Here is a 24,414-nt window from a genome sequence, read left to right as displayed (position 1 = left end):
AAATGTCATGTTATGCTCGTTCATTTTTATCTGACGACTAAACGAAGGGGGAACAGTTTTGGTTTCCTCAGCTTTTTCCATGACCATGACCATAACCATGACCTACCTACGTGAAGTTTTTTTTCCTTCTGGCTAGAGTGCTACGGTACATGTGATGCCCAAGTCATCCAGTTCCATAGTTGGGTTTTTTTTTTGGTGGATACATGGTATTTTGTTTTTGTTTTCCTCTTCTACATGCCTCTTCTCTCGCGCGCGCGCGCTCGCTCGCTCGCTCGCTTCCCATTTTGACAGATTCCATCCACTCTCCCCACTCCGGACCAAGTCGCTCTTGTGAATGCCCAAACACGATGATGTAGCATGCCAATATCACCATTTTCCTCATTTCCCACGATTGATTTGGAAAATAGCACAACACCGTCCCGCGGCACAGGGTTGAATTGTCAATCGTGGACGAGAGAGAATTGGTACCAAAGAAATTCCAGGGATTTGGTTTGAGAGGGGTGGTGGAAATCAAACGGCGACGAAGCTTCCCAGCCTCATGACGCTCGCGACCTCATCGTCGATGGTCGGGCCGTGGTACTCGTTGCGGCCTCGGAGCCAGTACCAGACGATGCTGAAGATGACAACGCCGCTCGTCACGACCACGCTGTAGTTCATGGTCGAAGCGTCCACAGGGGTCACGGGCGGCCACACGCTCCAGAAGATGACAAAGATCATGTATACGCATGCGTATAGGTTGTTGATGGTGCCCAGCGGCTCTGGCAGGTGGAAGGGCCCCCATTGCAGCTGCGGCAGCGCGACCAGCGAGGGCCGTCGTGGCGGACCGTCGTGCGTGTGATCTGCGCTCGGCGCCGCGTAGATGGGGCCAACGCCATTGTTGGACTCGAGCACCTTAGAATCCTCTCCGATCACCTCAGGCGGTGTGACGGTCTTCCCTCCCTCATGCTGCTTCGAAGTGGTGGCTGCCACACCGTCTTCTTCGATCACGGCCCCGTCCTCACCAATTGCCAGGCCCGGAGTATCCTGTTTGTGCGGGGCGATATGGCCTTTGAAGCGGTGCCACAGCAGGAATGCTGCTGGCAGGAGGTACGAGCAGTAAAAGCCCGTGATGGTGAGGGAAATAACATCGTTGAACGCCGTGTACGACCCAATGTTGATCAGCGTCAGCAGGGCTGCAAGCCCGACCACGACAAGGACGCCCACAACAGGGATCCTGCGGACCCGCGACACGTAACTCAGCGGCTTGCTGAACGGGGTGCCTCGGTCACGCGCAAACGACCAGGTCATTCGTGACGCCGTGGTGGTGATGCCCGTCGCGCATGCCCACGTCAGAGCCAGCACGATGGCACCCATGACTGTTGCTCCGGATATCGAGTTCACGCTGTCTATTTTGAAGCGGAAACACCAAAAGATCGGGTCAATATGAGATTTTTCAATTCTTTTATCCTTTCGGAAATGGATAGAGAGGAGAGGGGGGACACGTGGAAGAAAGTGATTGATGTATTCTGGGGTTTCTTCCTGCTGTTGGGTGGCTTTGATTTGTGGGACTTACTGTAAAAGATCTGGATAAATGGATAACCTGTCGCCGTCTCCAAGACGGAATCCACATCACCCAGACAGAAAAGCACTGTCAGCATCATGACGAAGCCGACAAGCCCATTGATGCACATGCTTGCAATGATTGCTCGGGGGATGTTCCGTCCCGCGTGCTCTACTTCCTCGGCCATGTGGACGGACGCGTCGGCACCAACAAAGGTCGCAACATTACCCAAAAAGCCGACGCAATACGACAAACCCTGGGTGGGCCAGCCACCCTCGTTGAGCGACGTCGCGAAGACGAAATGGGCCGAGTTGTGTGGAGCGTAGGCCCAGAGTACGCCGAGGATGGTGATGAAGCCCGCGATGTGGAACACGATGATGAAGATCTCGAACTTGGGCAGCGCCCCGGGAATCACCACGTTGATGAAGACGGCGACGGCCATGACCAGCCAGGCCAGCAACGTACCATGCCACCGTTTAGCGTCGTAGTCCTTGTAGTCGAGTATGATCAGGCCCTGGATTATAGTCCCCGCGAAGATTGTCTCGGTCGCCACGGTGGCGATCCACGCCAGCGAGGTTAGCCACCCAATGATGTAGCTGCTGAACACCTTCCATCGCGGCGGCGCGAGCATGTAGACCCAGTAGTATTGACCTCCGGCGATCGGGGCCATTGATGCGAGCTCGGAGATGACGGTGTAGATGGACAGCGTGCTGGACCACGCAATGATGAAGCCGTAGACCAATCCCGCGGGGCCGCCATTGTCAAAACCCTGGCTGAAGAGCGCGAGGACAGTTTCCCAGGTGATCAGCTCGCACACGGCGAAGCCAAATAGTGACCAGAAGCCGAACCGCCGTTTGAGGACTTGTTTCTTTCCCAAGAGCGCGAGGGTGGTGGTGTCGGCGATGTCTTCCTTGGTGCGCGCCATGGTTTCTGATCAAGTTTCATACAAGGGGAAGCAGGCGTCGAGGACAGGGCACGAGCAAAGCGCAACGGACACCAAAACTTTCTCGAAGCTGGAAGGAAAGCTTGGGCTGCGTAATTAGTTGGCTCGTGGTCCCGGTTATAGCTGGACACGGGATCGTCCAGACTAGACCTCAAAACGCTTACTGATCTCCTAGACCTGCGCTTGTCCGAAGCAGAAACAATTTCCTGTCTGAAGGGCAGGGTTCAGGTACGAGGCATATCAAAAGCTGACAGCTAGGATAGATAGGAAAGATGAGAGGCGACCGAGGCGAGTAGTTGGAGAAGGCCCAAAATCCCACAACGGGGTCGGGAACCTAAGGACAATCGGCGGCTTTTTACTGCATGTTTCCTGCAACAGGCATGTTTAGCCTTGGCCATGAAGGTCTAGCAAAACGCTGGAGGCCCCAAGAGGCCAGTCAGAAGAGGGGGTTATGTTGCCATGAAAACCCACTCCTCCCAAGCCCGAGGTGTTCAGTGTGGTCGTTTGAAATGGGGGCAGCGGGTGAAGGACGGGCCAAAGGGGATCCAGCAGATCTTTTGCGCTTATAGCCTCTCTATCCGCCCACCTGTGGCCCCCATCTACCAAGTCGAGGTTGCCCCAGAAAAAGCTTTTGCCGAGGCGGCGGCCGGTGACGCTTCTTTCTCTTGTTTCCGGGCAGATACGGTGGGAGGCGCCGCCACACCAGCCTCTCCAAAGCTTGCCTGGAGCTTATCCCAAACAGGGTGCGTTTTCCCTTGACTTTTTCTACACGACATGCTTCGTACTGCGACATGAAGGAAATGAGTGTGGGAGGGTGTTGGAATATTGATAAGCCGTGAGAGTAAGCTGGGGAGGTAAGGACAATAGGCTGGAGAGGAGAGACGGGCTTGCATCCGTGGTGTCTGGCATGGTGAGCCTCGCCTATGGGTGAAGATTCAGAGTCTGCCCAGGTCAAATGGTGTCGCCTTCCCTCGTGAGCCAGAGGATACACTCGATACACTAGAACGAAATCACGTTGCGAGATACGGACCCCGAGAATCATTCACTGTTACGTCGGTGGCACGGGGAGGTCAGCGTTGGAATTGAGGTATGCGGCGAGGCGGTACGAGGGAGTCTGGAGAGACACATGCTTTGGCCTTGGTGCGCAGGCTGGCAGGTCTTGGCAGGTCTTCGGCTTACCTGTCGTGCCTGGTTTTTAACCAAAGCTTGATTAAAAAATTCCAGTTAAAGATGAAGCCCACCAGCCCCTGAAATTAGCCCTTTCTTTGACGTGCCTTTTATACTGTATTACCAAATATTCGGCATTAACTAGGCCACCCATAGGCAGCTGGGTGGGCAGGCACTCATACTTTGGTTCGCTCCATGGATGGAATAGCCTGGTTCGTCCCACCCCCCATCTGTAACTGTGTTTCATGTTTACTTCCGATTTCAAGTTCTACTAAATAATAGGCTCAAATGCTTGCTACTCGCCCCTCTGCCGTCTGCCAACCCTTCCTTTCCTGTCGTTGAACCTCCTCTCCTCCTGCGGCCACCGAATGCCCCCTCTTCGTACCTTGTGGCTACGCTATGAACTCCTCGATCAGCTTGTCCAAGCCCAGCAGATCACCATCTCAGCAATGCGACTAGCCAATTGCCTTCGCGAAGTAACCTGAAAGCCAATCAAGATACTCATAGGAACTGGGCATAATCAATCAGTCTATATCAAGTACCAGTTTGCCCAGATGGTCCTGCTCCTCTTGCACCTCCTCTTGCACCTCCTCTTGCGCCTCCTCTCACTCCTCTTACTCCACCTCCTCTCCCTTGAGGCCGTTGAGGGACCACACCGCCACCAGGTCTCGCGGTGCTAGGCAGCGGATGTAGCGGTGCGTTTGTGGCCTGAGCTGTCGTGCTCCCTTCTGGAGGCGCAATATCTGTGTCTTCTTCCATCCTGATGTTTCCGTTCACCCAGATAAACTTCTCTCCTTCATGTCGTAGCTCCCCTATGAGCTCGGCAAGGGAAGGCGTCTCGGGTAGCTGACTGACGTTCGTCAGCCCTTGTAATCGGACAGATTCGTGGACCTTCTCCATTCTAACTGAGTATCGTCCCGGTGTTCTCGGTGCCTGGCCTCCCTGAATGCCGCCACTGAATGTGCCTTGGGTTCGAACTTGGCCCTGTCCGGCTTCTGATTCTGGAATTGCTAGGTTTTCAGCAAGGCCCCCAGTCGCAGCGATTGTGATGCCAATGCTGTTGAGCTGCGCTATCATCCATCGGAACGCCGTGCTTGCTAGACCGGAGTCTGGCCTGTCTGAGGAAGGGCCACCGCCGACATCTGAATGTTTCCCAAGAAACCAGGTCTGTTTGATGACTTGTCCCAGTGCCCGCGGTGGGCCCCAAACCTCGGGTAAAAACGCCTGGCGCATTTCATGCAAAGCAAGGGCTTGAAATCCGTACGGGATACTTCCATGGAGGAGCTTTGCCTTTGTCGACAAGTCTGGGATTGTAGGGGGCACTCCGCTGCGCACCCTCTGCTGTGTGGATCTCGGCAGTCCAAGGGCTTCGACTGTGTCAAAAACTCCAACACATTCGACTTTGGGCATGATGAGCCTCACGGACTGTGGAACTCGGTATCGGCTATTATCTGATGCATTCTTCCAGGCTTGGAAGAAGACGTCGAAATTCGCCATCCTAGACGGAGCTTCAGCTGGGAAACCGGCAGTTGCAATGAAATCGGCCGCAAAGCGTGCTGTTGCTGCTCCTCTGGAGAAGCCAAAGAAACACAAAGTGTCTCCTTGTCGAATCCTCGGATGATCATCAGGTGGGGACGAGGGCTCTGCTTGGCTTGGGACAGGAGCAATGTAGTTGTATATGATCTTGATGTGGTCCTCGAGGCCTATGATGTATCAACCTGCCTGTAGCCGTCTCAGTGGGCTCGAGGACTCACCTTGGCCCATGGTCATTTCATTGATTTTCTGTATAGGATGGGTAAACGGAACGGTGCCTACTCCTTGCTGGTAGAAACAAATTTGCTCTTGGCCCTCGGAGCCGCGCTCTGCCATGGAGAGGGCGAGTTTCGCCAGGTTACTTTCGCTGCCCGAGGACTTCTCTGGTGCAACTTCGCCGGTTCCGTCGCAGAAGATGAGAAATCTTCGACCTGTCGGCGCGGGTGCTCGCTCTTTTCCCTTGGTAGACGAAGCACCTCCAGGGGGAGCACCGCCTCTCCCTCTGCCAGCGGGAAATCCGCCTCTCCCAGTCGGCGCGGCTCCTCTACGCGGAGCTCCGGTAGATGTAGACATGGTGGTGTTTGCTTTGGGATTGCGAAATATTGAGCTTTCGACTCTGCTGTCAGGTCGCACAGTTGCATTTGTCAACTTATGGTCATGACCTGCAGCACATATTATCTACCAAAGACAGCTATGCTTCGAGATAGCTTCCTCCCCGGTCAGGTTATTAAAAGAGTCGTGGGGGCAAGCCTCCCTGCTAGTCATTATTGGAAAGGTATCATGGTAACATTGTCAGCCACCACTCGTTAGGCACAGATGCGCAGTTCTCCCGGCGGGGGCGGGGGAGGAGAGAGAGAGAGGGAGAGAAGGGAGGCCTGGTTTTCCCAGGGATGGTCTTTGGTCATTGCCCTTTGCTTCTGATGCAATATTAGAGCAAAAGGCACAGCAGAGCGCCACGTGCAAATCCTGTAGGCAACGGAACGGGGTAGGATGCTTACGGCAGCCCCGACCCATGTCTGATGGTAGCCTGGCTCATATATGCCTGAAGCGCCGCGGGCCGGAAAAAAAGAAGGTAGTCTTGTCCCAGTATAAAGAATGTGGAGGCCATGTTCGATTGAGGGGGGGGGGGGGAAGGGGGGGGCGGCTGAATCCTTGAATCTCTGGTATTTTGATTGGCTGGATAAGAGTTCTTGAGTGGCTAGAATACATCCTAATCTGGTATGAATGGTTATCCGTCTGACCGGATGATCGGTTCGGAGTGCTTGTGGGCCTCCATATAAAAGAGTTGGTACTGGCGAGTGACGAACACTGCTAGTTAGGTATAGTTCGAGGCCTGTCTCCCGACATTTTGTTATGCCGGCCACGGCAGAGGATTGCCAAGATGTACCCATCCCTGATCACAGTGGAGGAGTTCCTTTGCTATCTTCGCTATGCAACTGCTTGTAGTGGAGGTGGTCTGACTCTAATGATATTTGGAATGGCAGTCCACCTCCGCCCCACGAGCAGGGAAGATGTCTTTATTCATTTTTGGAACAGAGACGTTGCCGAATACTAAGACGACCGAAACGACGTTACATTGTACGTAGTTTCTTTCCGGATCTGTTCTCCTGAAGGATTCCACATGGAACGAAGGGGGCAAATGGAATCATTTCCCCAAGGTCCTAGAAAGACATGTATAAACATATCACACAGCCTTGGGAACATCTTTAGCTGAATGTGGGTATTATAGCTGAAGTAGAACTAAGCCGTCCAGGCCAAGACGCTGGACCCAACCGATGCTGACATGTTTTTCAAATCAGGTACCTGAAGCATCACTACAGTTGCGAATGGGGCCGGCCCCAGTACAGACGTGTTAAGGGGGCAGGACGCGCCATTCTGGTCTAGCTTCAATTCTCTAGTAAATCCTTGTGGCACTGCTCTACGGGGGGAGGGGGTAAGCATGGCTTATAGCGCAGTCTTCATACGGGTATTTCTTCGTCGCTCATGTACAAACCGTTCCTTGCCTAGAGTCTTGGTCCATCATACTCTTCCCCAAAGCATCTCTCGCGCCCGGTGTTGGATACTCACGCCCATCAACTTCCTACTCTGCGACTTTTTGGAAAAATGGAGGAGAACCATCACCAAGCACAGCACTTTGGAGAAGACCAAGGGCACGGTGACTTTTATTATCCTGAAGATCACGCGCAAGGCCATTTTGACCCGGCGCAAGATGGTCTCGTCCAAGGGGAACATGGATATGACGAGGGGGGACAGGGATTCGACCCTAATGGCCACCTGGGGCAATTTTCCCTTGATGCGGGCGAGATAATACAAGATGACGATCTTGGAGAGGGAGAGATAGGACAGACCGGTCATCTTGAGGAAAGGGAGATGGAACAGGAGGGTGATGATGCAGGGGAAGACACCTGGGCGAAACTGCAGGAGCTCGAGGCCCAGCTGGACAGGCTCGAGCGCAAATACGAGAAATCGTACTGGTCTGAAGGTAAGTCTGTTGAATCCAGCGAGCGCCAGCTCTCCCGTCACTCACTCATACGTCCTCTAGAGCCGGATGAAACGCTACAACCGAGACTTCACCACCATTCGTTGAACATGACCAATATTTGTTTTCAAATCCTAAGGATTGACCCCCAAAATGAACGCGCAGCCGCCCTTCACGGTGACCACTCCGCCTCTATCTTCGGCCAGTTTTACGGCCACGAAGATGTTGATCCTAGCGAGCTCAAACCTCGAATGCACCAGCACATCTTGGGAGTCCCGCGTCCTCAAGACTCGGACAGCGACTCGGACGAGGAGAACGACCCTGATGAGGACTATGACGAAGACGCCTTCGAGAATGAGGACGACCCTGAATATTACGGTGAGGAAGAAGGTCACCAAGAAGGCGACTATTACCCAACCAGGGAAGATGAGGAGTATCAGCCGTACCACGAACAAGATGGCAACGACGAGCACTATGATCACCATAACGACCCGCATCAGTCGTGGCAACATGGCAATGATGAGAACCACGCTGGGCACTGGCATGATGGTAACGGCCTCGGTGGTGATGAACAGGATGACTACGGCTGGCAGGGTGAAGGTGGAGGTGAAGGTTGGAATGGAGATCAGCACGAGGGCGAATGGCAAGACGGCCACGATCACGGTGGAGGATGGCAAGAAGGAAGCCATGGTGACAATAGCCACGACCACGATGGAGGCTGGCAGCATAGAGGTGATGGCGACAACAGTCAGCACCACGGCGGCCAAACACATGATGATAATGATGGCAATCATGGGCATTCTGGGGGTTGTTAAGCTACCAAAGCCCTATTGGAGGCGTAGAAGCCGGATGCAATCGCGAGAGCTAATGTGACAAGAGTTCCTCAACATGCAAATATAGAATCAAACGGCAATTCCTCGCGAAGCACAATTCGCATTGAAGCCGAAGGATTTTCGCATCTCGATCTTGACGAGCGAGTGAGCCACGGCTGAGAGAGCGGTTCAGGTCACATTCCTGGCACAAAGAGAGGAAGTTGAGTACTCGGTGAGGTCTAGATAGAGCTGGCAGTTGTGGGGGGGTGGACACTGTCTGGTGCCGTATGGTGGTTTCCTAATTAGGTAAACTGATGCCCTTTTCTGGATGATATTGACTTGGCCACTCACAATACTCCGTCTTCATCTGGCTGAGTCAACGCACTGTACTCTGTACCCACCGTCTACTCGCTCGTCCTATTTATTTACCTGCTAGGATTGGCATTTCTTACACCACCTCCATGAGTTGTTTCCACGAATAACTCGCCATTCCATGGAGTGTAGCCTTGTTCTGAGCACAGACCATCTTTCCAGCCACACCGAGACATTTCTCTTGACCATCATGGAGCAGGTGTGTACAGTCAAGCTTCATGGACACTTTCTTGTAGTCCGTCTTTAACGGACCGCCGAGTCAAGTATTTGAACAATGGCGCTTATCCTAAACTTCGAGACGACCAATTCTCTTTGTTCTCCATGGCATAGATTGGCCTGACAACGATGGAGCTGTTCTCGTGCTGCAACAGAGCCAGGGTTCCTTTGTCTACATGGCTATTCAGCCTCTAATCCGGGGAACTCTCCCACTTACCGAGTTATCGAAAGCCTGCAACCATTCCGCTTCACGCTTCTCTCTGTCTTTCTTCGGGGTGAATTCATTGTCCTGGTCTGCCACCCGTGATGGGTACTAATATGCGCCTCTTGCCCCATGAGGGCAGTATTGGACGAAATACTTCGCTGAGCCCTTGTTTGAGAAGACAGATTCGAATAGCACTTCGCCAAACATGAAGTTCACCTTACCCCTCAGCGCCCTGTGCCTGTCCGTCGCCGTTTCTGCCGGGGACGTCCAAAATTGGTCAATTTGCCCAGACAATTCCAACCTGTGCGACGCATTTTTTGGGGCGTTTTGCTATGCCAAAAAGGACACGTGCTGCCCAGATGGAAGTGGTAGGGCTCATGCTTCCACCATATGTCCGAGGAGACTAGGACTGATCGAGTGACTATACAGGGATTTGTCCAGGCGGTTATAATTGCGGTACAGGAGTCGCTGCCAATCGCTGCTGTCCATCTGTGAGTACCCGTGCATGTGTTTTGCACCCTAGCACATCTCCCCTATACTAAGAAATAAGACCTGACGAAATGACCAGGGAATAACAATGCAGCAGTGTGCCCAAATTGCTGTTATTGGCAAAGCGAGCACTGTCCCTGCCGAGACGACGACCAGGAACACAAAGTCAACAAAAACCACCACCAAGAAACAAACAAAGACTTCGTCGAAGTCCAAATCAACAAAGGCGACCAAGTAGTTTGATCCTATATCGATCCTCAACATGTGATGAACCATCTGGAGTTGGGTGTCGACACCCGCATAATTTGAGAGTTGATAGTGGTCAATGACAGGTCATTGACGGGCATGTAAGATTGCTTGACATTGGCTGGGATTCCATAGAGGAGCATGAAGCCAGATTACAGAAATGATGTTCAATCGAGGTCTGCCATACGTACGAGGTAGAGCGATACAAAATCCTTGGCGGCCTTTTCGGTTTTATGGTTGCCTGATTGTGTACCGAGTAACTCGCAGTAGATTCGCCCATCTTGACACATGCCGAGGCTGGAGAGTGGCGGTGTGGCTGATGTGGTTCGATGTGGCGCAGGTAGGTGAGTGGCAGGAGGGGGCGTTGAGACGGAAGTGACGTATGTTGACCTTTTTCGACTGTTGCTGGGATCATCATGTGCATCCTGCAATTTGATCTCCTCTACGCCATAAAACAAACATTGTAAAGCCTTCTGGTTTCTTCGACAAAGAAAACATATTTCTTACCTCCCAAAACCCACTTCATTCCAAAAAACATACACCTTATCCAGAACAACGTGCTATCTTCGCACCACCAATTCATCCCCGCCATGTCGACCACCGTCCATGTCAAGGGTATCTCTCATGATACCAGCGAGAAGGAGGTCAAGGACTTCTTCAGCTTCTGGTAAGTTTCAGGTTTTCCAGAGAACGTTGTACGACATTAACCTCTGATATAGTGGCAAGATAACCTCAATCTCTGTCACACCCGAGTCCGGTGCTCCAGACGCCGCAAAATCTGCCACCGTGACCTTTGAGAAGGAAACGTAAGTCTAGGAGCCTCAAGACACTTCAACTATGATGTTAACACTGTTATCATAGTGCCGCAAAGACAGCCCTCCTCCTCGACAGCACCCAGCTGGGCAAATCTCAGGTCCACGTAACTGCGGCCAGTACCATCGATGACGTTGCTTCCAAGGCTGGTGCCGCGGTTTCGTCCGCCCCCGGTGACGACCACATTGAGCAAGAAGATAAACCACGTTCAAGGATTGTGGCCGAATACCTTGCTCATGGCTACTCTCTCTCAGACCAAGTCATCTCAAGAGCCATTGCTCTGGATCAAAAGCATGGTTTCAGCAATCGTTTCACCAGTGCCCTGACCAACTTCGACCAGAAGTACAAGGCTACCGACACAGCCAAGTCTGTGGATACTAAGTATGGAGTGAGTGACAAGGCGATGAGTGCCTGGGGTGGAGTCCACACGTATTTCGAAAAGGCACTGGGGACTCCCACTGGGCAAAAGATCAGACAGTTCTATATACAAGGGGACAAGCAAGTCAGAGATGTGCACACCGAAGCCCGCAGATTGGCAGACCTGAAGGCAGGCAAGCATTATGAGCCAGAGCCTGTCCCAGGAACGGACAAGACAGTTTGCAAATGTGGTGGCGAAGAGGGAATATGTGGATGCGACCCAGGTCATTGCAACTGTGCTAGGTGCGCAAAGAGCGATGTCGGAGCCATTCAGCCAGAGCCCGTCAAAGGCACAGACAAGACAGTGTGCACTTGTGGAGGTACCGAGGGCAAATGTCCCTGTCCTCCTGGCCATTGTGCCTGTGCAAACTGTGCAAAGGGCAGCTCAGAAGCAACCACTGAAGCAAAGGAGGCTGCTCAAGCCAGCGGGCAACAGTTGCCAACCGGTGCTGTCTAAGGGAGGGAGACATGGCTTTATCACCAAATGCTTTATTCTTTGACGGTGGAGTCTCAGTGGTGTGAACGTTGCATTTGATGGAGGCCTGTAGTGTCCTTGAAATAGTATCGCGTGGTTACGTTCATCCAATTCACGACGAGTCCACTGCAGGTAGAAAAGTTGGGCATTTTCAACGAGATGATTCTTGAGCTCTTTTCCCTCTGAAAATTGTACAGTGGATTTCAGTGGTCAGGGAAACATCACCTAAGTTGTTGCTACCAGACAAAAGTAAATGGTGGATGGTTCAGGCAAACAAAGCGAGACCATCGTGGCTAGGGGGGCCCAAGTTCCCGCATCGGGCGCAGTGTGATTCGCATAGGCGGGCCAACCGGCTGGGACTCTGGGAGTGACCCAAAGTGCCAGACACCCAAGACTTCCGAACGCAACAAATCTTTGCCTGCGCCTCCCCCCCAAAACACCTGAGCAGCTTAATTCTCGTTCTGCCCACCTGGAATGACTCCTGTCCTCACTGCCACATTTTTCCTACAAGTACACCACATTGCCATCGTCCCGGACGATAGCTTCATCCACTGTCATCTATTATCTGATTCCATCATTCCCCAGAGTATGAACAAGCCTTCCACCATTTCAACTGATCGCTTCTGTGAGGCCTGCGGAGAGCCTGGATAACTGGGCCGATCGCCTGCACCGCCCACAGTGGCAGAAATAAACAACGCACAACCAATTGGATAAGTCAATATTTAGAAGATCAAGTGTACGTGAGTGCGCGACACTGTTTCACTGCAGGTCATTCATTAACGGCTTCGGCGCAGTCGGTTTTGGACGAGACAATACCCCGCCACCATGTGCTTCGAACGCCTGATCAACCTGAGGTGCGGTCACTACGAATCATACCAGCTGGACAAGACAGGTTGCAAGTATCAGGCTGGACGCCGGTGCCCCAACTACGTGCAGCTCAAAATTCGCCAGGACAAGAGCCGGAGCTGTCCCAACTGCAAAGCCAGCCTCCTGGCCACATTCGGCATCGCCAGTCCAAGTTTGCGCTGGGGAAAATAGATTCGCAGGTGTGCTTTGAGTCATAAGAGTGAATGTTCTGGTCGATTGAAAGGTGGAAGGCAGAAGGCTGATAAAAGGCGGATGGTTGTTTGTGTGACTGATCAAATGGCGGTCTAGATTTGTTGGCTTGCTGGATTCAGTTGAGTTTGTCTGATATCTGTGCAACATAAATCTAGGCAATGGTGGAAACGTCGTTTTGACCTTTGGAGAGACCCAGATCAAGCGATTGCGCGCTGGAATATATGGTTTCATCTGATCCACTCATTCTAGAAAATATCACCACTCGACCAAGCAAGCGAGGCAATGCAAGATTCTATGGCAAAGTCTCAGATGCCGATATGCATGGGAAATTCCTTGCAGGGTATCGAGGATCTTTACTTCCCTTACCTGGAAAGGCTCACAGCAGGCGTGACATGGTTCGTGGCGGCCCAGTATTTCGTAACCATCAAACGTCATAGTTCATAGCGGGATCATCATCGTGCTCAGCGGGGTGACGAAGGACGCAGCCTCTTCTCATTTATACTGAGTCCTATTTCTCACATTCACATCTTCTCCAGAACTCTCTTTCTCTCGTCTATCAAGCCAACTCACGCATATCCATCTACCCAAATTCCAGTAAGTCGAATACAAGCCCTCAATCCCCAACATCTGCTCGAGCAAAGCCATTGCTCACACAGCACATAGATCGTGTACAACACCTTATCCTCTTATCACACAATGTCTGCACCGAACCAAGGCCGTCAGTCACCAGACCCTGAGCGACAGACCGGCGCTCAGCAGCAAGATCATCCCTCCCAGCCGGGCAGCGGAAAGGTATACTTCCCCTAGCTCGCGGTTGTGCACCCAGACACAAACCATACCTATCGACTCTTGCCAAAACAACATCAAAGGTACCTTGATCACATTTGCTAACTATGGCGTATAGCTCGACAACTCGCAAAGCAAGAATGAAGGCAAAGATGACCAAACCGCCAATCTCACAAGCAACCCGAAGCATATCCTTCAAGATCATGCCGAGACAAAGACAGGCAAGGGTACGGGGGCATCGAGCTAGACGTGTGCAGGGTGAAATGGAAGAGCATGCTAAGCCTAAGGAAAGAGTAACGGCCAGGATATTGTGACCGGCCTGTGACAACATTTAGAGAGCGAATTCAAAAAGTTGATACGACCCGCCCTCAAGTTTCTAATCGGCTGGTAGTAAGAACTACTTTCATGAGGTTGGCCCGAATGAGCAGAAATGATTAGGTTTCGTGCCCTCAAGCCAAACCACAAACCCGGTCTATCTTGCTTAAGTCTGTTCAGGACAGACAGGAGCCGTTACTATCTATTCGCCGATGCTTTCGTTCAACTCAGACCGAGCTCTTTACAAATTGAACTCTTCAGCAGGCCTTGTCCGTCACTACCATGTGACCTTAGTTTTCCATAACGCCTTTCGAGGACACTGCTGAAATTAGAAATGTCAGAGGAAGGCAGTAGCGTAGAGAGAGTAACAGATTCCATGACTCCAGATATTACAGAAATAGATAGGACAACCCAATATCGGAGCGCTTCAGCCTATAAGCGACCGTGACACCACGGCCTGTCTTGGAGCTTCATGCAGCGAAGTACAGCAGTACAAAAAGCACTGCTAAAGCTTCCAACTGTTGTAGCGTGTATTCTCTAAATCCTCTCTGTCCTCATTGCCACCAGGGCTTTTGGGATTGTGACGTCAAGCAGCCCCAAGCCGGTAGTGCCTTGAGTGCTTGAGTGCCTGACGAGATGAGTAGCAGCGGGACGGCCCGTCTTTAGCGCCTGAGGTTCACGAAAACGGCAAGTTTCCAACGAACCAAGATCGTCCACAAATGCGCGCGAAAAAGTGCGCAGCGAGATCTTGATGCCCATTGAAACCCATTTGGTGGACCGCAACCATGCTCCGTCATGTATCTGTGTACTTGAACGCACTCTCCATCTTTTACCTATATCTATCAGCTTCGGTCACTGTCGCCGCCGCCGATGAGACAACGGAGCTCAACGGTGCCTCCCCACGCAGGGGCTACTCTAAAGGGGAGCTGATGCCCGTCAGCTGCCTGAACAGGACCATGTGAGTGTTGATTCCACGGGATACTCTGTGCCACTACTAACAGGACACAGCGACACTGGAGAGCATGTAAGTTGTGCCGTCTACCGTAAAGAACGTTGGGCAACGATGGGCTTTGCAGCGGGCAACGGTGGCGTCTGTCGAGGTGTAAGACGCATACTGACGCGGAAATTGCTGACAGATAACCGACGACCATGGGAATCTACAATATATACCGTTTCCGACGTGCAATGAGACGGGCCAGCCGCTATCGTTTAAGTACAACGAGCCACAAACGCAGACCTGCACGATCGATGCCCTGCCCGACGAACTCTATCACCTCCTCGAATTCTTCGTCCACAGCGATGTGCCCCTGACCTGTCGAGTCCCTTCCTTCCCATTGACGCAGGAAGAGCTTGGAATCACATCTTCCCTCCCCGACGCGAGCGGGCTGGGCGCCGCGGAAAAGGGCCTCTGGACACCCTTTACAATTGCGCTGCAGGGAGTTCTTCAACTCAGCCATCTGCATCTACACACAAACATCAACGCTCTCTTCCACATGTCCCAGGACCCGGACTCGCCACGAGCTTCCTCGCACCAGTCGTATCTGATTGCCTCGACTGCTTATTCTCTCCCGAACACCTCGTCCTCCGCGCCCAGCGAGGGCGCCAAAATCGTTCGCAACGAGCCATTGGTCCTTACGTTCAATGTCGGGTGGATCGACGGAGCAGTCTTACCCGGCATGGTTGGCCGGCCTGTCCTCAAGGTGACGGATCACAGCATAGGTTTTTCGTTGCTGAGCTTCTTCGCTGTGGCTGCGAGTGCTGGCGTGGGAGCCATGGCGATGCTCGTCTACGAGAGGAGGAAAAGCGGGCGAAGTGGGATATATTCCAACGGTATCCTCGGCGGCAACGTCGGAAATGGCATGGCGAGGAGCTCCGGCTACGGTGGCTATGGTGGCTACACCAGCAATATCGGCAAGAGGGATTGATGTTGTTCACCTGATGCGGAAGAACAGGAATTCTGGTATGCTCTGACCGATTCGATACACTATCTCAATGGCGGCAGCTGTGAGCGATGGTTTGGAAATTTCAATCGGCCACAGCAACAAAATTGGACCTCTGGCAGACCGGCCGTGAGTGTGAGTGAGTTTGGAGGCGACAGCCGTTCTGCATTCAGGGTGTGGCAAACGAGCATCACCTGTTTGGTTCATATCGTGCTCTGCTTCCTCGTAGTACAGCCCTGCTATTGGTCATTGACGGCATACGGGAACCCCTGTACCTGGGAGCCAGGAGTGCTGCACTATGTCTGGCTTGCTTGGTCATTGGTCATCAATCGATCAAAAGTGTCACTACATTGACCTTCCAGAATGAAGCGCGTTTCGGCAAGCAGGAAAGTGGGTGACGCCGTTCCTTTTGGTGGGAGAATGGTTACTCCCTAGGGTGGAGTCCTCCAATCCCCTCCAGCCCACATCGTCATAGAGTCTGAGCTATGGGTTCGCCAGTCTCGGGCAAACCTTGCCTGTTCCGTCTCCCATAAGGACGAGCTCCAGGGTCACGCAAGGGTGAGCCCACGGAAAGGAAAGGTGGCTCATACTGGCCCAGCGCGCTTTCACTCTCCAGGCTACCCCAACCTATGGGCCAGTGCCACACGGGTGTCAATTCAGTTTTGCAGGCAGGCAAGCAGGTAGGGGAGGAGAAAGACCCAGACAGGCAGACGGGAAGGATATGATGATGATATGATGATGATGATGATTGTGTTAGATTTTGACCGACACCCAAGAATGTAAAGAGTCGTTCCCAACATATTTACCTAGCTATTTGCACGAGGTCGTCATCCACGGCAAGCCCAATTCGCTCAATCAGGCGTCAGGACGCTCACTGATCCCTGTCCGTCCACGTGTGAAAGAAGATATGTAGGCTCATAGACATATATGCAAAGCATTCAACAATGTTTGTTCGACGTATGTTGTTGTCTGCGCGTTCTTGACCGCCGTGCGTTGAATGGCGGAGGTAAGCCGTCGACATGTTGTCAGAGATCGTATCATCAGCACCACCACCCGGCCACCCATCATATCTCTCTTCCCAGTTCCAATTCCCGACCTCCAACCACTGCACAAAGCACAGATCCCCTATCGGCCTAGAAGCCCAGCAGATGAGTAGACAAGTATGCCAGCAGCCTAATGATAAAACCGCGGCGGCCACGAAGGCACCGTATCGCGCCACTCCTCGTGACGGCTATAAATCCCCCGCTGGTCTCGCTGCTGCAGCTTCTCGTCCAGCCGTTCCTGCGCGGCAATCAGCGCCGCGGAGTCCTGGTCACCCTTTGCCAGCACTCGCGACGCGGCGGGGACTTGCTCGTGGTCGCGGGGGTCTCCGATGAGGTCTTTGTGAGTCGTTAGGACGGTCTTTGGTGGTGGAGAAAGGGGAGGAGGAGAAGGACTCAAAAAGGGGAGATCCTGTTCGTCGGGTGGGAATGGTCGGTTCTTGGTCGGGTTGGCAGCGCGGTGTTTGGCCCTGCGGGTGGTCGAGACGCGGAGGGGCCTTGAGTGTGCTGGTTGTAGCTCCTGTTCATGTTTCCGAGCCTCGTCACCCAGATCCGTCGACGGTGATGCCCGTGGTCGTAGCTTGTGTCCTGGCCGAGTTCGCTCGTATGACTTTCTTGAGGGTACCAGATCAACTCTGGACACGTTCGCTGTTCCACGATCTGACGACGCTGGATGACTGTCTTCTAGTTCTCGGGCGCGAGCGTGGTGCGAATCCAAATCGCCGTCGAGTATATATGACGCATGTGCTGGGCTGGGTTTTGCGGAAACTCGAATGCCAGGTCGCGTGGTAGGTTCAAACAGAGACGTGTCGGTCATCTGAGCTCTCTCTTCCGACGACGCGGACAGTGCAGTATCGCCGTCTTCGACTCGAGGACCCTCAAACATTTGCACCTTGCCGTCTCGGCCCTTTTCGCACACGACCCAATCTGCTTTCAGCGATAGCTTTCGCTCACGGCCATCGCCGCCACGACCGACCACGTCCCAATCTGGATACTGGGGGACAACTTCCCAGTCTCCCTCACCGTCGCCCTCGCGGTCATCTGCACCATTGACGTCGATGTGACCAATCGCCACACCCCTCGCCGACACGTGCGGATGTTTCTTTTCGTCAAAAGTATCTTCACCCGGCTGTTTCGGACCCTGAGCGTGAGCATTTGACGACACCGAACCCCGATGTCCACGGACATTATCCCCGCCGCACAACCCAGGCTGTGGTGGACATGGACTGTCCTCTGCATTGTACAGATACATGTCCAGCCCGGAGAGTTTATTGGCCAAGTCCATGAACGGGCGGGTGGTCCAGTCCGGGAGGAAGACGGTATCGGTGTGCTTGAGTTCGAAGCGGCCGTGGCGATGGGTGCTTGACGAGGAGAAGATGCGGATAGCCAGGGTTGTTGATGTCTGCTCCTCTTGCAGATGTGGCTGTGGCTGCTAGACACCCTGTAGTTTCTTGTGGTGGGAAATTTATGTTCGATATGTGACAACGATTTCCTGGTGTTTTGTCTTCTCTGTCTTTTTATCGCTAGATATTGCTAGATATATCCCATCAGGCAAACAAAGATTCGCAATATGAACAGATGAAGGAAGGAAAAAGGACGAGGATGGACGAAGAAGGAGAACAAGATCTCGGTTTTGAAGGGAAGGGAAAAGGGAACAGCCAAACAAACCACCATGCATTTCTTCGTTTGTACGCATACATCCCCTGTCCTTTCTCACCTTCTTCAAACCCACCCCCTCCCCTCCTAGCTGGACCTTTCAAACGGCCTTCCGTTCATCCATCCGCCCATACACAGAGCGAACAGAAAGCCATCCGGCATCCCCACGCACTCGCTCTCTGCATCTTTCATGACATGACACGCATGTCCGTTGCCGATTTCGTGTCAAAGACCTGCGTTCGAAGCGCGCTTGTTTGGTTGGATGATATTCTGTTCCCTCGTCCGGTGTTGTTCTTTAGAGTCTCGATTTCTGTTCGTCATCTGTCGACAAGTTTCAGATCGACAGAATGACATGCAAACGGACGGAGGAAAAAAACGTGGGACGAGACAAAGTCATGGTTGCAGCCTTGTCAACCCCCTGGATTCTTGGCATTTATTCTCAGCCTCGTCCAGACAAAATGTCACCAAAGGAAAAGTACAAAGTACTTGATATACCAGCAACTGTTTGCAAAATTAGGCCTCATTGAGCAAATGTCTTCAGATATGCAGATTAGACTTAACATATTTGTCATGGCAGTACTCTATACATCATATGTTATGCCTCTTCTTGTTCAGTACTGAAGGTGGACTCAACGGCGTTATCTCAAACGGCTGCAATATACTCTATGACTGCATACCACACATCATTCCAAGCAAAGTGCGTTATGCTCTTTGCCATGGACAGACTCTGTCCCTGCATAGCCATCCGATGATTGTACTGTCCCAATTAAAAACCTCGTTCGAAATCAGGTGTGGTCAGCTCCGACTTCACAAAGGGCCTGGTTAAACGGTAGGACCATCCAGGCTTCTCCTTTGCCGACATTTCTTTCTTAATCACTGTCGATTCCCCTTCCTGCTCTTTGCCCAATCTGTTCTCAGCCTGGATCTGCCCCCCCTGCACCTTTGCCTCGGCATTATGTTCACTAGCACTTTCGTGTTGCTCACTGGCCGGGCGAGAAAGTCGAGCAATGACACTCCCGAATTTCCTACCCAATGGAGAATTTGCCAGCGACGAGCTTTTCTTCGAATTCGTCGAGAGCGGGCCCGACGTTGATGAAGCGATGCTAACAGTTTGACCCTCCGGTGTGGTGAGACTTGATTGACGACCTTGCTTTGCCGACTCGTCGTCCTGTCCAGAATTGGAGTTGACTTCGGAAATCTTGCTTAGCTGAGCAGCAGATTGGCCATCCGCTTCCATATAGTCAGGGCCATGTCGAAGTTGAGCGTCGTGAATCCATTTCCTCCGCAGTGAGATGGGGACGTCGTGTGCGTTAGTGTCCATGATTGAGCTATGGACGGCCAACCGCACTCCGCGGCGGGAGAACCTCCGTGCTAATGCATCTTGTTTCTTCCCCTTTTCATCTGCAGTGCTGGCTGGAAGTACGTCTCCCATCACTGGAATGTCGACACCCGTAGCAGACGACAAGTTTCGGCCGTGTGCCCCTGGTTGGAGGGTTGGAGAGGGATTGTTAATTCCTATCGAGGAAGTTGAAGGCGAATGTCCATGGGCCTTTTTGGCAAGGGTCTGGAGGTCCTTGATGGCGGTCCTGCTTGCAAAGACAGTCTCAAGGATAGCAAGGTCTTCTTGCAAGGTGTGTGGTGAGGACTCGGCTAGGCGACCGGGAGAGCTGGAGAACGTCAGTTCTATAGTTCGCCTCAAGTTCAAAAGGGGCGAACCGACTTGTAAGTTCCATATTCCTTGCCATGGTGTAGGACAGTGCGCATCACAATCAGGGTGGTCTTGTTGACTTCCAAGTGTTTCTGCAACTTGCGTACGTATCTCTTCTTGGTCAGCCAGCCCACTGCGCTGGTATTTGGGCCATCGGCCTTTTGCATCTCTTTGCAGCAATCTGCAATGTCTTCAAAGATGCCCCGGAGATGTGCACGAATCTCGCCCAGATCTTCACCAAAAGCCTCGGTGTAGAGTTCTTTGTTGGCATGGACCGCGGAATCGAGGCTGTGGAGCTCCGAGGCAAGCAGCTTCAACTCCTCAATGACAGTAGCAATATCCGACGAGGTGCTCTCATGTCCACAGTGCTTGCGGAGCGTATCGAGAGTACTCAACAGTGTTTGTGCTCGAAGTGCAAGACTTCGTAAATCGGTGGTTGCTTCAGCAGAGGAGGATGAAGGAGTGGAATGGTCAGAAGAGCGAGCCAAAGTGTCAACGACACCTGCACTACCTCGTCTTTCGTCCATGTTTGTGCAAGAGTAGAGGGATCGAAGGCAGTACCAGGAGGGAGGGCTAAGTATCTGCTCGAAACCACTTGTCAATTTTGTTGGTTTGAATGTGAACAGACAGAACGCAGTGTTCGAGAAAGCTACACTGAAGCTATTGACAGAGCGATTGCACGCAGGGTTTGGCAACTGCGACTTGGTCTATCCACATCATGGTCATGGAAGGCAGGCTTCCACCCCAAGCACACAGGTCGCATGTAATAGTGACAGTGCCATCAGATGTCTTCAACTCAGATAGGCATCGGCTTCATCGACTACAGGAGATATCCCAACACCTCCCGTTTTGGGGTCAATACACTGTCCCAGCACATCCTCTCATTTGCACAGCCCCCTGTGATCAAACAGCTGACATCTTTTCAATGACCACATCTGGACTCATCAATCTTTTCATATTGTGCCCTTTCACGCCTTCCCATCATCAGTGTCCGCTCCGTACCACATCGTACGAAATGGGCAATGCGCGCATGTAACGCCAATCGAAGTATAGCGCTGGTGCTCGATCCGGATGTTGTGCTCTCTCTGGCAGCTTGGACACTTTGGCGTGTCATTGATCCATCTCTTGAACCCCGTGAATGCATCTTTGACTTTGGCATACTCAATATGCAGCGCCTCCTTCTCGCTACGCAGGGCCGCCTTGACCTTGTTATTGGCAGCTTTGGACTCTTTGAGGGCCTGTTCCTTGCTCTTGACCATTTCTTTCAAATCTCCAATTTGCTTCTGAAGTTTCGAAGTAGCGGGGTCGCTTTTGGCGGGCTGCTTCTCTTTCTTGGTGTTCTTGGTGTTGGTCTCCTTCAACTGGACCGCACTGGCCTTCTCCTTCAACAGGTCCTGTTGTAAAGAACGTGTGAGCTTGTCGAGCTGTTGAGCCGTCGCTTGTGCAGCTCGAGTCCTCTCATCAGCCAAAGCCAGTGACTTCCGCAGCTCTTCCATTTTCGATTTATACACTGTCTCTTGATCTCTGAACGCAGCTTTCTGCTTTTCTGCGTCTACCTTTAGGACCAAACACTGGTCCTTGGTCTTTTGTAATTCCTCTCGTTTGTTCACAAGGTCCTTTTGCCACTGTGCACGGACGGACAGCATGCCCTCCCAGAGGCTAGAATTGCATTTCCCAAGCAAAGATACCAGGGACGTGTCTTTCTCCACGACAGGGATGTGCAGTGCACAGATCCTGAAGAAGGGTTGTATAAAGTCGTCGTAGGCCCTGAAAATGTAACCAGCCCAGACATGGAAGTCTTCAGACAATGGGCAACCCGTACGCAGTTCTTTTTCAAACCAAGTGATAATCTTTTGCACCGAGACGTCCTTTAGGGGTCCAATTTCCAGTTGCTTCGCAACGAGGTAGACATTGAGTTCTGGAAAGATTTCGTCCGAGTTAATACATGGACGGATATCATATGGATCCCTGATCAAGGCTTGCTTTGCCATCAAGATGGCCCATTTGTCTGTATTAGTGATGGTGTCCATAGTCTTGGTCGAGCCATCCAAGAGGTTGACAGTGGTAGGCTTGCCCTGTATGGTGACCAGGAAGGCGTCGGTTGATGGGAACTTTTCGCCGAGGGGAAATTGAGTCGAGGCAGCTAGTGTGCTCTGGAAAGATTCCGGAATGTCGCCCCGGTACATGAAAGTGAGGACTTTGCGGAAGACATCAGGAGAGACTGCGTCCAGGATGTACGCCTCGCCACCAAGAAACTGGAAACTTCGGAGTCAGTGACCGAGGAGAGATGTATAATGGTGGCGAGGAGGGCGAAGTGAAAGAAGTAATTACCGTTGACTTGCACGCATCTCTTTCTAGCACCGGTGAGTGAGCGGCAATGACTGACTCGTGCACAAAGAAGAATTCTCCGCGACAGATTATGATCAAATCGCAGCCCGTGCCGGTGGTGAGGTAGTGCAGCAAGGTGCCCATGGCTATCGGAGGTAATGTGCCGGAGATTGAGGACTCTTTCCTGAAATGTTTGAGCATGACCTGAGGTGAGGTGGGGTGAGGTTGAAGTGAAGCAGAGACGCTGACTGCTAACAAGGCGCAACAAAGAGCAAGACGCGATGCCCCATCCCTGAAGTTTCACAACACAGGACATGCTCCCCATCGCCATTCTTCCCTCATTGGGATCTTTGTGCATCTTCGCTTGTTCCTGGCATGAGTGCAGGTCAGGCAGTAGCATTCATCTGCAGCCAACATCTCTTCGCTGACCAGTGCATCCTGGAAGAGTCTATCTTCTCGCCATCGCTGTATTGATACTGTTCTGCTCCCTCTGCGCTGACATGCCTATTTAGCCAAAGAGAAACACTTGCCGGGATATGTAATGCTCCCAAACCTCATCCTGACTGCAAATGCTTCGATCCAGAGGCCTGGATTGATTTCTTTATAAGTCCTTGTATTGGTCGAGTTATCCTTCTAGGCCGAATCTCAGTCCCCGAACAGATCCTCTAAAGTTTGACACATCCGCTTCTGCAACTCCCTTAATTCTCCTCTGTCGATTTTGCCCTTGTTGGCTCCAGCCCGTTTCTCGGGTCCATCCTCCAAAATCACCAAGTCATGCTTTATAGCATAAAACGGTACACCCAGTGACCGCAGTTGCCTGTCGAAATCTGCGGTCATGGCCAGCAGACCAGCATACACCTTTCTGTCATAAGCGTCCAGTTCTGCCTGGTCCGCCTTCTTCTGTGCCTCTGATGGTGCAGCCCCGCGGGATGGAGTAGCTGCCACATCCTTCGCACCCAGCGACTTCAAAATCGCCGAGACCTGCTGCGATGTCCCAGATCTGCCCTGCTGTCTCGCAATAATGGCTTCACGGCCGGCCCACCACTGGCGCTCATGCTTGTGTTGTTCGTTGATTAAATGCTTGATCCTGTTGGCCACTTGTTCGTTGTGAACAAGATGGCGCGAGACGTGCTTCAGTGCTGCTGGCCAAGTAATTATTGTCGATGCATCGGGGACATTGAAATTAGGAGTCGAAGTCTTGCTGCGAAGAGTCTCCGGCAGAACCGGTGTCGACGTCCTACTCTGTGCCTGGGGCGCTGTAGGAACCGGGTCTTGGTGGCGGTGGATAGGTGGCGGAGAGAGAACACACTCATGGATGGCTGACGGGAGTAAGCCCAAGCCCGGGATCAGCGTATTGGCGGAACCAGTATCTACCCCATGGTGACTTTGACTACTGTAGGGATCGAATCTAACAAAAGAGGGCTGAGGTGGCGGTTGTTGCTGCTGGGAAAAGCTATTCAGCGCTGCTAGTACCCGCTGGAGCTCTGGATTCCGCTGACCGTCCATTTCAGGTCACGACCAAGTCAAAAAAGCAGAGCACCAGAGCAGCAACGAGGCTAAGTCCATGGACAGTGTGAAGATCCTCTTGAAGCCCTCATAGAGGAGCTGTGGTCTTGTGATATCTCAAAGATGTAGAAAAGAGGGAAAGTTGAAGGTCCAGAAGTGACGATGCAGAAGTCAGTCAGATCAGCTCGGCAAACGACAGCCTCGCGTCTTGGCAAGGCTGCGTCCCTTTGACTCGAACCAGTATGCAGGTGGCACATATCGTATGTTTACATCTGTGTTGTGGACATGATATGAAGGTTCCTTGATTGAGAAAAAGTGGACTAGCAAAATCATCACCAAGGGGAATGGCCAGCAAGGCAAGAGTATCTA

The 24,414-nt window shown here is 52.3% G+C and overlaps 8 protein-coding genes across 8 annotated transcripts; 3 read left to right on the top strand and 5 right to left on the bottom strand.

Moving 5' to 3' along the window:
* Nucleotides 1-510: 510 nt before the first annotated feature.
* Nucleotides 511-2,465, bottom strand: AYO21_01797 (hypothetical protein; the record flags this gene model as incomplete). The annotated part of the gene is made up of 2 exons (XM_022651779.1): nucleotides 511-1,355; nucleotides 1,553-2,465. The coding sequence occupies 2 exons, from the start codon at nucleotides 2,463-2,465 to the stop codon at nucleotides 511-513; spliced, it is 1,758 nt and encodes a 585-aa protein (XP_022515897.1).
* A 1,719-nt stretch (nucleotides 2,466-4,184) lies between these two features.
* AYO21_01796 (hypothetical protein) lies at nucleotides 4,185-5,756 on the bottom strand (the record flags this gene model as incomplete). Its single annotated transcript, XM_022651778.1, has 2 exons — nucleotides 4,185-5,353; nucleotides 5,405-5,756. 2 exons carry the CDS (start codon nucleotides 5,754-5,756, stop codon nucleotides 4,185-4,187), a joined length of 1,521 nt encoding a protein of 506 aa, XP_022515896.1.
* Nucleotides 5,757-7,286: 1,530 nt separating this feature from the next.
* Nucleotides 7,287-8,477, top strand: AYO21_01795 (hypothetical protein; the record flags this gene model as incomplete). The annotated part of the gene is made up of 2 exons (XM_022651777.1): nucleotides 7,287-7,665; nucleotides 7,726-8,477. 2 exons carry the CDS (start codon nucleotides 7,287-7,289, stop codon nucleotides 8,475-8,477), a joined length of 1,131 nt encoding a protein of 376 aa, XP_022515895.1.
* A 2,115-nt stretch (nucleotides 8,478-10,592) lies between these two features.
* Nucleotides 10,593-11,689, top strand: AYO21_01794 (hypothetical protein; the record flags this gene model as incomplete). Its single annotated transcript, XM_022651776.1, has 3 exons — nucleotides 10,593-10,669; nucleotides 10,722-10,808; nucleotides 10,864-11,689. 3 exons carry the CDS (start codon nucleotides 10,593-10,595, stop codon nucleotides 11,687-11,689), a joined length of 990 nt encoding a protein of 329 aa, XP_022515894.1.
* Nucleotides 11,690-13,462: 1,773 nt separating this feature from the next.
* AYO21_01793 (hypothetical protein) lies at nucleotides 13,463-15,792 on the top strand (the record flags this gene model as incomplete). The annotated part of the gene is made up of 5 exons (XM_022651775.1): nucleotides 13,463-13,558; nucleotides 13,671-13,779; nucleotides 14,714-14,825; nucleotides 14,876-14,891; nucleotides 15,004-15,792. 5 exons carry the CDS (start codon nucleotides 13,463-13,465, stop codon nucleotides 15,790-15,792), a joined length of 1,122 nt encoding a protein of 373 aa, XP_022515893.1.
* Nucleotides 15,793-16,980: 1,188 nt separating this feature from the next.
* On the bottom strand, nucleotides 16,981-20,738 carry AYO21_01792 (hypothetical protein; the record flags this gene model as incomplete). The annotated part of the gene is made up of 3 exons (XM_022651774.1): nucleotides 16,981-18,279; nucleotides 19,444-20,170; nucleotides 20,224-20,738. 3 exons carry the CDS (start codon nucleotides 20,736-20,738, stop codon nucleotides 16,981-16,983), a joined length of 2,541 nt encoding a protein of 846 aa, XP_022515892.1.
* Nucleotides 20,739-21,179: 441 nt separating this feature from the next.
* Nucleotides 21,180-22,683, bottom strand: AYO21_01791 (hypothetical protein; the record flags this gene model as incomplete). The annotated part of the gene is made up of 2 exons (XM_022651773.1): nucleotides 21,180-22,466; nucleotides 22,543-22,683. 2 exons carry the CDS (start codon nucleotides 22,681-22,683, stop codon nucleotides 21,180-21,182), a joined length of 1,428 nt encoding a protein of 475 aa, XP_022515891.1.
* Nucleotides 22,684-23,184: 501 nt separating this feature from the next.
* AYO21_01790 (hypothetical protein) lies at nucleotides 23,185-24,045 on the bottom strand (the record flags this gene model as incomplete). The annotated part of the gene is made up of 1 exon (XM_022651772.1): nucleotides 23,185-24,045. The coding sequence occupies one exon, from the start codon at nucleotides 24,043-24,045 to the stop codon at nucleotides 23,185-23,187; it is 861 nt and encodes a 286-aa protein (XP_022515890.1).
* Between the last annotated feature and the right edge of the window lie 369 nt (nucleotides 24,046-24,414).

The sequence above is a fragment of the Fonsecaea monophora genome (assembly GCF_001642475.1).
Source record: "Fonsecaea monophora strain CBS 269.37 chromosome Unknown Scaff7, whole genome shotgun sequence".
Classification (NCBI taxonomy): domain Eukaryota; kingdom Fungi; phylum Ascomycota; class Eurotiomycetes; order Chaetothyriales; family Herpotrichiellaceae; genus Fonsecaea; species Fonsecaea monophora.
The sequence above is the reverse complement of the archived record's forward strand: the minus strand, read 5'-3'. Positions and strand labels throughout refer to the sequence as shown.